The 13,265-nt window shown below is 35.4% G+C and overlaps 1 protein-coding gene across 1 annotated transcript in view; it reads right to left on the bottom strand.

The window, feature by feature from the left end:
• LOC117175598 overlaps positions 1-13,265 on the bottom strand; it is a 250,587-nt gene that overhangs the window by 230,648 nt on the left and 6,674 nt on the right. The window contains exon 2 of the mRNA XM_033365306.1: positions 680-790. Within this exon, the coding sequence (XP_033221197.1) occupies positions 680-757 (78 nt within the window). The 5' untranslated portion in view covers positions 758-790. The remainder of the gene's footprint in view (positions 1-679; positions 791-13,265) is intronic.

Genomic DNA, 13,265 nt, shown 5'->3' with positions numbered 1-13,265 from the left:
AATATTTGAAATTAATATAAAAAGAAATCGCAATTACAATCGAAAGACACCATGAAATATTGTGAGCTATAAAATCACATTTATGCGGCAATTTGTCAGAAATATTCTTTCTCTATTATTTTATAATCTTTTAGACAGATATCTAGCATATCATGGAATACCTTTTCCACATCGTAGGTAGTGAATATTGAATTAATTTGAATTCTCAAATTCACAATGTATTCTCGAAATCGTTCATAATTAATTTGTTAGTTTCTCGTAATTCAACCTTACAAAAAATAATACAATGATACTAGGGCAGCTCCATTATGACACTAGGGCAGCTTTTGAAGCGTCATGGTCAATGAATAATCGTAACTGACATTGTAGGTATAAACATTACGCACTATACAGAAGGAGGTGCACTTCACAGAGTGCACTGAAGATTTAAAATTTTTCTTATCCTATTCTACCTCTTCAATTAATTTAAAACTTGGACATATTACTCAAAACAATTGAGAGTATTCTTAGGCAAAAATGGTGCTTGTATCTCATAATCTTCTCATAACACAGTGAAAATCCCGCAAAGGTTCGGGCGGGGGCAACTTTCAAATGCTTTTCCTGCAAGGCCCTATAAACATAATCTACATTAGATTAATTTAAAATGTACAAGATAGGAGAATAAAGTAAGTTTCACTACCTGCCGCTGACCACTGTAGCTTGAATTGTTCTGTTCCGTTTGAGTAAAACTGTTCGTATGCTCTGTTTGCGCGAACATGGAATACTTCAAAGGCTTCTCGGTGGGTTGTTCCTGTTGATTTATAAATTATTAAGTGACCCTACTTTTTCAAATTACGTTAAGTATATTTAGATACTTTCGTGTTATCTCGTTACACATAGCATATAAAATCGTATTTTTAAATTCAACCCAAGAAGCATAACAAATGTTTACTGTCTCCCGTAATAAATCCTCCCTACAACCTGAAAATTCTGAGTATCATTTAGGGATGTATCCTAGGGTAGTAGGAATAGAAAGAAAGTCTGTTTCACAAATTAATGAATTCCCAAACATTCTACTGTTAAATGGTAAAAATAGTTCCATGATAATTTAATGGCTACGAACTGGAGGTTTTTAATTGATTTTTTCTTATTTATTTATATCTATACAAAACTCATGTGTCTTTATTATCGTGGAGGAAATTTTTGGCTAGAAATGTATATGGTGTAATTTATTAAAACAAAAACGTTTGCTTCAAACATTGAATAATATGATTATACAAAAATATTATAAATAACACAGACACGAAAAAAAGGTTTTGTCCACCAGACGAGATAAATATCTCTATACGTTTTTGGGGTCGCTGAATCCAAATAAAAAGTTCATTTGACTCGGCAAGGTCGCATTCCACTCATAACCTAAAAAAATTAAAACACTGAAAACTGTTCGCGACATCAATTTTTTTTTATTCAGCGTCCGGTACATATAACTTGTTAGTCATTCTTTAAGCATGGCTATCAGTCTGTGGCACAAAAACACGCTACATTGACAGAGACTTCGACGATGACAACTGCCCCGAAAGGGGATGTGTAGAATGATTCGTTCTCAGATTTGTTGAGGTAACGAAGCTAACGAAGGGGAGCTGCCTTGCAGGTGGGTGTGATGTTGTGAGGATGAAACCGTAGTGTGTCTGACGACGGGTGGACATAGTCCTTGTCAAAGTCGGAAAGCGCTCATACTTAGGTCTAGGGAGGTATGAGAGTTATCACCCCTAGGATGGTAGACTCACCTGCGGTCGGATCAGGATCCCTCACGGGCGGGTATTTCGATATGAACACATATGGCACCTTCAAACCAAAAATTTCCAGTTTCTCTTTCGAAACATACATGCAAGAAAGACACTAGTGCTTTTTGCTTAAAATGACTTACGAAAAATGGATGCCACAGAAAATATGCACTTCTTGACTTCTCACATAGATTACTTTCCAATAAATTTGAGGGATTACAGTGAGGAACAGGGAAAAAGATTCCATCAAGACATCAAGAAGATGGAACGTAAGTATCAGGGAAGGTGGGATGTGAATATGTTAGCAGCTTACTGTTCAACATTGCAAAGAGAGGTTGTTCATAAAGCTGTGAATCGTCACAGAACCCCCTTGCATAGGTCCTTCGAGAAGAAAAAAACAAGATCTCATAGGAAAATATAAAATATTTTTTTTACGTGTCAGGGACATTTTTCGGTGTTTAAATTCATTTTTTCAAGGTTATGTATAGAATACGACCTTGCCGAGTCAAATGACCTTTAAATTAGGACTCAGCGATCCTGAAAACATATAACTGCTTCGCTTTCTGGGTGTTTCCATGAATGTTCCAACTTTCATCATTTTTTCGAGGTTAGGAACGAAATGCGACCTAACCGAGTTCAATCAATCCCGGATTCGGATTCAGCGACTCCAAAAACGATGTACATTATGATCCGGCCCCGGTCAAATTGGCTGAAATTGCAATATAATATAGTTCAAAGCCTCCTGATAAAAAAATCCTCATGCGAACTAGACCAAAAAATGAAAATTTTTCGAGATAGCTGGGGATGAACGAGAAAAATATGAACAAAAGCGAATCTAATGACCCGCTTGAAACTTGAAGATGAGGTGAAGATTTTCCAAAAAACTGTGATCAGCAAAATACTGACAAAACTAGAAACACTGGTAAGACCAGTCCAGCTAATAAGGGCAACAAAAATGGCGCTGTCCTGGTAATAATAGACGAAATCCAACCAACAAATGCAAGACATGTTATTAGTCCAGTCGGTTAAGAAAAGACTATAAATCAGAGCAACCAACAAAGGCAAGACATGTTATTAGTCCAGTCGGTTAAGGTGAGACTATAGATCATTCCAACCAACAAATTCAAGACATGTTATTAGTCCAGCCAGTTAAGACAATACTATAAATCAGTCCAACCAACAAAGGCAAGACATGTTATGTCTGTGACCTGCATCAATGACATTTTCAAGCAATGCTGTCGTAGAATATTTGATCCGCTGTGGCTGATATTATGAATACCCTAAATGCCATAATATGCACTCTAATGAGTCCACGTTCATCCAATAGTTCGTCTATTTAAAACTGTTTAGCCTGTTCTCTTTGAAGTTTGTTCTGCATGTAAGCAGGTGCAAGCTTTAGTTGATATATTCCTATTGAAAGGTTCATAAAATAATTGAAATCGAGTCTTGGAAAGTAGGGTACATGATTTGCGTTTAAATGAACACATCGTGCGTTTCTCGTTTGAAGGTTGTCTATTTCAACTCTAGCTGGAATAACATTAGGTATACGAGACACTAGCCACCTTGTCTTTGTAATAATTCTAGAGTCATTTGCAGCTTCAGTATCAAGTTAACATTGACCTGGCTGTAGAAGGGCGGTCATTTTATGATCGATGTCCAAGTTTTCGAGTAAAGGTAAAACATTTCTATAGTACCGATCTAATATGAATATGTCCCCATTTTGAAACCATGGAATATGTAGATCTTTTTCAATATATTTTAGTAACTAAAATTTGCGTGAATCTGACAATCTAACACTAGACAATAACCACTCTATTTTTATTAATTTCAATTATATATTGCTCAATGGAGGCTGCTTGCAAAATGACATTTGCATCACTTTTTGATCTTGTCAAAATAAGTTCATGTTTGGCATTGGCAACGATTTTGTGATAATCCTCAGCAAAGCCAAATATCATGCTAAGAGGTAAATATCATCAAAGTAATCAGTGGCGATGGTTAGTGATTGATTATTATCATTTATTTCAAGCCAGCCAGTATTCTGTATGTAACGTGATTGTCCGGGATTTAGAGATACATAATTTTTCATGAGGCTAGTGAGACAAACATTTTTATTTCTATCAATTTCTATTGCATTGATTTTATATCTTGCTTCTTCAAACAAATGATAGATAACATAAGAAACTAAAATTGTGTTTGTTACTGGTGCTCCATCAGTTCTTACTATTCTTCCGTGTACGTGTAGTGAACTTTTGCTCGGCAGGAGACAATGATCTTGATTCTGAACTGCAATTCTAATCTCATCAATATTATTGCAGCTTGATGAAGCATATGACTGGTGTGCATGCACTTCACAATGAGCGATAGATTCGTCGAAAATAATGGGAGTTTCGATATTTAAAATTTCCCCCTCCATGAAAAACAATTAAACGTCGATATATAAAAATACAGAGGCAACCACAAAAAATCTTGAATATTTTTATGCTCTTCTTTTTTCGAGTTCTGCAACCTCGAAACCCAGCCTTTTCAACAGCAGCACGTTTTGAGGTTTATCCCTTTGACAGTCTGTGGTCGGATGATGCTCTTGCTCCATGGTACTAAAGTATTATAGCTGAATCCAACCTTTTTATTGAAAACAATACCCATTATCGTAAAGACTTGACGTGTAGTCTGAGTGTTATAATTTCTCCACGAAAATTAACCGAATGTCCGTCTTGATCAACTATTCGGAGCTGTATGTCATCTATTGTCTTGATGACGATCGGCAAGTAAATGATGTGCGATGGGACTTCTACTATCTTATATACTGGTTGGTCAGATTCATGATGTTTATTAGGATCCAATATTCTTGGTGTAGTTAGCGCTGTATATCACCTATTTCATAACTTCCTGTACGTATTTCAATTATTTCTTCAGCCACGTAGAAATTATTTTGACCAATGGCTACATTGGGAATTAATATGAAGGTTAGAAATTCCACAAACCAACAGCGTCATTTTTGTATGGAGACTACTCAATTGGAGGAAAATACTGATTTTTTAGGATCGAAGAAGTGCCCGATAATGTTAACGTCAATGAATCATCCATGATGACGACTAGTCTTTGACTGGCTTGAAATCATTAGCCTCTACATTTATATAGATTATACATACTTTGCGATTTTAATTAATTGCATAAAAATTTAAGGCATAAATGTCCACATACAAATGTATCACAATTTTGATATCTTTCATGATTATATTTTACGCTACCAACACCGAGATACTTAAAGAGATCCAGAGGTGGCCTGAGGTTACCAGAGCTATCAAAATAAATTATTTTACTGTTAAACTTTTTATACGCAACCCAATGAGTACCTAGATTGTTTTTATCATCAAGGTTAACAAAAGCACTTTCACATTTACGTGGCCCACAGTTTGGTAATCCATTACGCATAAAAACACATCTAAAATGTTTAATTTTTAAAGATTTTGCGAATTTAAGTAAATCTGCATCGGTTAATGCTCGGTGAGGTAGCGTCACTTTAAGTTTTTTGATTTGCACTGAAGTCCCCCTCCTTGATAATATGGTTTTAGATGAAGTCCTAATCCTCCTTTATATGGTTTAAAATAAAGACCTTTCCCCACAGCAGTGGCTTGCATAGCTTCATTATGACTTTTTCTTTCTTCAAGCTTTCGTTTTGCATAATTTGAATCATTAACAGCTTTAGTTATTACCGCAGCTCCACCAGCTAGCGCACACATAGCACTTAGACCGGCAAAGATGGGTATGAGAAAGGGTAGAAAGCCACCCAATTTCTTTGGAACTGGTAAAATTCGAGGTTTCTTTACATTTCATTTTCCACCAGTCTTTTTTACAGCGGCACGTCACCTCTGAGAGCAGATTTGATAACAGTTTGTGCATTACTACGTGGTATCATTGCCTTTTCAGCTACTGTAACTATTTTTTTGATTGTGGTGATAGACCTTTTATTTTTGAGACCCATAACAAATTTTGATTTAATTTTCATTGCATTAGTTATTCCCCCAGCAGCGGCTTTTTTACCCAAGCCTGCGTCCTGAGCAAGGACACGTTTCCAAGCTTTTTCAGATAGTACACTGTCAGCTGAGTTTCTAGCCTCTATATTTTCTCCATTTTGTGAATAGTCTATATCGTGCTCCTTACAAGCAGCGTCAAGAGGATTGATTCCAGGATCACCTCGCGCAATTAGTTTTGACAATTTCGTGCCTGGCCCACAGTAATGGTATCCAGGAGTATGTAACTCTATAGGAAGATTATTAATCATTTTATTCAACAGACCTTTGCCACGTCTTGCCTCTTTCGAGGATCGCTTACGACTGACTGTAGGTTTGTCACCGTGAACGGTCATATCTGTTTGACAGATACTTTCAGACTAAAGACTGAACCCACGTAAACCTGACATTTACAGTTTTTCGCTCAGTCATAGTCAAGATGCAGTTTGAAGCATAACCTATAAAGCTACCTATCAATAATTTCGATTCGTTTGTACAACATGAGAAAAAAAACCGGCATGGACATCTGTTACCAAGCAGTGTACGAGCAATATTTTGTGGATCTTCCAACTGTGGAAAGACAAATGCTTTGTTGGCTCTGTTAATACACCCAAATGGATTGAGATTTGAAAATGTTTATGTTTACTCTAAATCTTTAAATCAATCAAAATACAAATTTTCAGAAAAAGTTCTGAACTCAGTAGCTGGTGTTGAGTACTATCCTTTCAATGAGCATGATGATGTTGTAATACCAAATGAAGCTAATTCAAATTCAGTGTTCGTATTTGATGATGTAGTCTGTGAAAAGCAAGATAATAAAAAAGCATTTTTTTCAATGGGTAGGCACAAGGATGTTGACTGTTTCTATTTGAGTCGGAAATATTCTCGTATTCCGAAACATTTTATACGTGACAATGTTAATTTGCTTGTATTGTTTAAACAAGATGAGATGAATCTGAAGCATATATATGATGATCATGTGAATAGTGACATGCCTTATTCACAATTTAAAAAGGTGTGTTTAGCTTGCTGGTATGATAAGAATGGATTTGTTGTAATTGATAAGGATATAAATCTGAATCAAGGTAGATATAGAAAAGGTTTTGACTGTTTTGTTAATCTGGAAAAGCAATAAATATGTATGTCATGACTACATAGAGACAGTTACACTTTGAACACTGCGGTATTAACATGTCTAAACGTGAGGAGGGCTTTCATAAGCAAAAACGTATTTTGCATGAAATTGCTAAAGCTAGTGAAGCGATTCGACGAAAGCATAGATTACTAAAGTTGGGTAAAGAAACAGTTGATCAGACATTAAATGATACCTTTAAGCTCATCATTGCACCAATTGAGAAGATAGTTAATGGTTTTAAAACTGTTAAAAGAATTGATCCAATCGGAAATGAAGCCAAGAATAAAATGAAAAATGAAATCAAGAGTGAATCTGAAGAATTTCAGCAAGGGTTTCAAAATGATGTTGAAGAGCAAAATGATCAAGATGATGATGAAACTTCATTCATATCAGCATACGATTCTGAGGCATTGGAGGATTCAGAAACACCAGTTTCCTTTCCATCAAATGATATAGCAATTGATTATCTTCAAAAGTTGGTGGAAAGAAGGAGAGATATAGATAATGTTTACGGTGTACGAAAATTATCGAAAGACAGATTAATGATTGGAGATTCTTCGATAAGTTTCAATAAAAATCTTATTAATATAGGCACTGTAAGCTATAAAAAGACTGTGGGTTTGCTTGAACTTTTGTTTAAAAAGATACCAAATAGTTCTGTTATAAATAATGAACACCTTAAAAAATTTTTAAATATTGCAATTCCAACAAATTTTCATCAAAAACATTATAGAGTTGATGGGGATTTTTGTGATAATAAATCTTTTAAATATACAAATTTTATCAAAAAAACTAATTCCCCTTTCACCTTTGAAAACTAACAATAAACAAATTGAAAAGCGCTCTTCAATGGGTAACGGTTTAATTCCAAAATATATGGTTGGTACAGATGCTAATAAATTAGACTACATTTATTGGGACAATCCAAACGAATTAGTTGATAGATTGCGTTTACTGTTAGCATCTCAAGCAGCGGGAAATCCAAGTCACACGAATGAAATTATGACAATTATTGAAGAATTACGTGAGGCTGGAATTACTCATTAATCAATTTTTTAAATTAATTTATCAATTTATTATTGATAATTAATATTTATTAATTAATTTGACGATATTTTGGTCATTTGCAAAATTTACATCGATGTGTTCGGACGTCATATTAAGCGAGCTAAGATGGCAAGTCGAGGTCCACCAGGAGTTGGATTCAAATTCACCACCGATGGAAATTATGATATCGGATAGAAAAAGCTGTGCAATGTAGCTGATGCAAAAGATTTAGATGATGCAGTAAATTTAAATATGATGCAATATGTGTGGATTCCTTTCAAGAACTGGCGCATCGCAATTCAGAGCTCATTTCTCAGTTAGATGCCAAGCTGAACACACTAAAAAATGAATAACGAAAAGCTGCAACTAGTGAAGGAGCTACATAGGCCTGCTTGAAGAAACTATCAACGTCGACAATTTGATATCTGTAGCATCGATGAGACTTGGGAAGGGGATCTTGTTGAAATGCAACCTTATACAAAAGAAAACAAAGCATACAAGTACATTTTGACTGTAATTGATATATTTTCCAAATTTGCTTGGGCTTTTCCAGCTAAATCCAAGAAGGGTGAAGATGTAGCTACAGCTATGGAATCTATACTTGACAAAGGACGCATACCGAAAAATTTACATGTTGAAAGAGGCAAAGAATTTTACAACTTATATTTTGAAAATCTTATGAAGCGATACAAGATAAATTTACACTCGACGTTTAGTAATTTAAAAGCATCTATTTTCGAGCGATTTAATCGTACTTAGAATAAAATGTGGATGCAATTTAGCTTACAGGGGAATTACAAGTGGATAGATATTTTGAAAGATTTAGTTTCATCTTGCAACGATATTAGGCATCAGACTATTCGAATGAAAACAAAAGATGTTACTGAAGAAAATGAGAAAAAATTGTTGTTTGATGTATACAAAAATTACAATGTAAAGCATGCAGTTGAGAAAGCGAAATTTAAAGTTGGAGATAAATTGCGTATAAGTAAATTTAAGCATGTTTTTGAGAAAGGCTACACACCGAATTGGACAACTGAAACATTTTCCGTAAGCCATGTTAAGAATATTAAACCAGTGATGTATATGCTTAAAGATTATCAAGGTAAAGCTACTGCAGATAGTTTTTATGAACAAGAACTAGGTTAAGTTAGACATCCAGAAATTTACCTGGTTGAAAAAGTACTGAAAAAGCGAGGAAATAAGCTATTTGTAAAATGGTTAGGTTTTGATTATTTTCGGGTATATGTCTTTTTACTTACACATGTACCTACCCTTAATCTAGTAAATGAAAAAAGGCGAATTTAGTTTAAATTATATTTTTATTTAGATATTTCTTACAAAAAAAATACATGACATTTTTAATTTATAAAGCTACCATTTACACATCTGAGTTCTGGTAATTTCTCAATCACTTCTTCACACACATTCTGACTATAAAAAGTCATCATTTCAAGAAATAGAATTTGAAATCGCATATGATTAGCAAATATAAGTTTTTTCATTGCGCTACTCTTTAATCTCGTACAGTTTTTTGGTATATAAGATTTTACACTTTTCACAGATGATGATTTCACGTTACGCCAGACACTTTCAGCGATGGTTTCAATGACATCTTTTGTACCGGTTGATACCGGAAGATACCGGATTCTTGAATTTTCTCCAAAGCCACTATATACTTTCCAAAAGATATAGTCATGTGTGTACGGAAATTCCCACATTAGATGCATTGTTGCTTCTCTTGGCCATCAAAGAAGAGTGTCATGAGGTTAAAGTAACTTTTAAATTATTTCCACTCTTCAAGATTTAGGGTTATACTTGCTTGAGGATGACTGACCTGAAGTTTCACTGCTGAGGCGAGCATTCCGTCTTTTTTAAATTCAGCACCAACAATAATTTGTTTTGTGAATGATGAATTCAGGTTGTATGTGGTCGCATGTATCATTTGATTTTGTGGTGTATAAGGCATGATAAATATCACACCGAATCTTGTCATTGACTGAGCGATATTTGAAAAACTGCACACACTTATACATGTGTCTCCACAAATTCATTGGAGTTGAAGCGTCCACCCAAATATACCATTTCAAGATGCTGATCTTCACAGGCTTTCTTCATTTGCATAAACGGATTTTTATCCTCTTTAAACAGTTTTGCCATTCTGAGGTAGGAAAACGGTGAATTTGTTTTTTATGATTACAAGCGTTCTCCTTCCATATTTTGTTTGAGCCTCCTTAATGTCCGTTATTCCATATCCCTTGTTAACTCTAGGTCTGTCAGATTCTTTGTTGGAAGAAAATCTTCACTGCGAGCGGTTTTGTTTAATTTTAGGAAATCCATTCTTTTTTCTTCTCCTTCACTGCTTGTTATCTTCAAGATTCACACTTTTAAATTTCCTAGTTCGAGTTTGTATATCGGCTTGCACTTGAATGACTTGCTTTAGATCTTGAATGTTCTTTAGGAGTACGTTTAAACGACTTTTCAGCTCTTGTTGCTTTTCTTCTTCACAATCTGGCATCTGACAACAAACTTAAGAAAGAGAAGAACTGCCCTTCTCTTATAGATGCTTACCCCCTCCATCAAATTTCTGTAGCCTTTTCATAGTATTTAACCATATGATGCAATTATTAACATGACAGTGAAAAAATAATACGTATTTAAACTTTACTAATTTAGTTCACATAGATAAGAATTCCAGGAATCATGATGACGTCAGCATAATGGAATTTTGTTTACCCCGGAAATTGTTTAACATTATATGAAATATGATGTCCCTGTCGACAAATATCAAAGGAGAACATTTAATTAATTTAGTTCACATAGATAAGGACTTCAGGAATCGACGATGACGTCATCAGAATGGAATTTTGTTTACCCCAGAAATTGTTTAACATTATATGAAATATGACGCCCTGTCGGCAAATATCAAAGGAGAACGTTTAATTAATTAAGTTCACAGTGATAAGGATTTCAGGAATCGACGATGACGTAATGAGATGGAATTTTGTTTACCGAGAATTGTTATAATAGCAAAAGTGTGGTTGCAGATCTTGGAAATTTTCAATGACGCACCATTGCGATAAGCATTTAATACATAAAAAATTATATTATTTTGGGGTGAAAAACTTCAATTGCAGGAGTAACAGGTATTAAATAGTCTAATATTGCGATATCGTATATCATATCATCTCCTATTCCATATTTTTGGGGCAGAAAACATCCATTCCCATGATTTTTAAGTATTGATTTCCAATATCGACAGTGTGGATAGTTCAAAACTGTGATTCATTAGTCAGCACAAGGAGTGAAACCAATTTTACAGCCTTCTTCGCTCTAGCCGCAAGTTTGCTAGTCATACGGAAAATCTGTATCCGGAACCGGCCTTACTTATCTACTTATTATATTGCAAGTTCAGCCAATTTAACCAGGGCCGCATTTCAATTCAAATTGTGTGGGGTCCTTTAAGGAGGTACGATCGCTACAAGAATTTCCATTACCATATCAACCAGACTTTCACGATATCTAAATATGATCACAAAAAGTACTCAGTTAAAATCTCAGAAGCCTAAGATACTTTATAAATAAGTTATTAATGTTTCTAATTTCGTCATATTTAACATTGTGTCTTATGAGAAATGGCGTTTTTGAGCTCTTTGCTGAGTGATATTTAAGTAACCACCATTAAGATATTGTCGATAATTTTTTTAACGAAAAACAAGTATTTCAAAATTGAGGTGCAAAAATAATATTAACACACAAAGACAGTGCTTTGAATCTGCGCATATAACTGATGACTTTAGAGAAATACTCAGTGACGGTGGCCTGAGTCGGTGTACTGCCTTGAGAATAAACAAGAGTGTGGCACAATAGGCTTTATAGATTAAGCGATACCCCCCCCCCCCCATTAAAATCAACAACATAAACGACCTTGCACACTTCCCTTTCTCACGTTCTTCACATGAAGTCCTTCCTTCAGTGCACTATGGATCTGTTTAGTATTGAACCCATTGAGAAAAACACTAAACAGGATGTCTCATGGGTTCAAAATATATGATAATGAGGATGATCATTAAGGGGTAACACCTATGTAAAAATTTCAAAAAATCAATTCTTTTTTTTAGCTAAAATGGTAGAGAAACATCTCAAAAAGGACGTCCCAAAGTGATTTTTCGAAAAAAAAAAATTTTCTCCGAGTTATGAGCATTAGACGCTAGGTACCCCACTGCGCGGTCGGGCTCCCGCGGCGCGCTCTTCGCTCCGAAATGCTTACCGACCTCTGATATCCCTTTACGACTATTTCCACTAGTAAATAGTAAACGCAGCTGCCTAAGTGTGGCACTAGTAAGATTTTGAACAGTATCTGTATTAGAGAGAGCCGCGGTGGCTCGGTGGATAGAACGTCGGACTCCCATGCGGGAGGCCGGGGTTCGATTCCCGGAGTGGGCACCTCTGACTTTTTTCAAAAAAAGTGTATGTGCTAAAATTAACACCATGGCTCAGGTCATTCGGATCCGACCTGTAAATAAATTGTAGGTCCAGTAATTGGAGGTGACATCCCGGTTACTATAGGTTCCCCGTCAAAACCCTCCTTCCGTAGAAACAAAATTTTGACTATGTAAAAATAGTCCGACCGTTTCTCGGAGGGAACCCCCTGAGATGAGTAAACAAAAACGCCCTTGGGCAAATAAAGACTTTGTATCTGGCAAAATATCCTAGTTGATGATGCCAATAATCCTACCATTCAAATTCAAATATTTGTATTAGTGTATCAGTGTAGTATCAGTTTGACTGTTGGCACCACGCTAACTCATAGTCGTGTTCTAGAGTTCAAATAGTATTGCTGCTAAAGTTTTTATTGAATATGGGGTCGACTAAACCAGTATTTGCCACAAAAAAAGGCACCAAATCGACAAGTCGTAAACGAAAAATGGGGAAGAACCGTCCCATGAATCGTTACGAGGCAGAAGCAGATTTGTCAGGTGTGAGCGCGTCGGCGAAAAAACTAAAAACTGCTCCTCCGTGTGATGCGAATGTTAATCCGACGTTCACGTATTGCTTCATTGCTTTTGTGTCAGTTTTTTCACAATTATCAGAGGATCTTGTGTGTCGTATTTGCCATTCAACAGTGCAGTTCCACCAATCATCAAAACGTGGCTTGGGCTTCAAAATTAACATAATTTGTTTATCTTGTGAAAAAAATAGTGAAACAAAAGTGATAGCGAGTGTGCCCAACAGTCCATTTATTAGAAATGCCTATGATATCAATCGTCGGATAGTATTGGCAATGCGTTTAATAGGAGTGGGTCT

Source organism: Belonocnema kinseyi, chromosome 6, assembly GCF_010883055.1.
Source record: "Belonocnema kinseyi isolate 2016_QV_RU_SX_M_011 chromosome 6, B_treatae_v1, whole genome shotgun sequence".
Classification (NCBI taxonomy): Eukaryota; Metazoa; Arthropoda; class Insecta; order Hymenoptera; family Cynipidae; genus Belonocnema; species Belonocnema kinseyi.
This window is presented reverse-complemented; position numbering and strand designations above follow the sequence as displayed.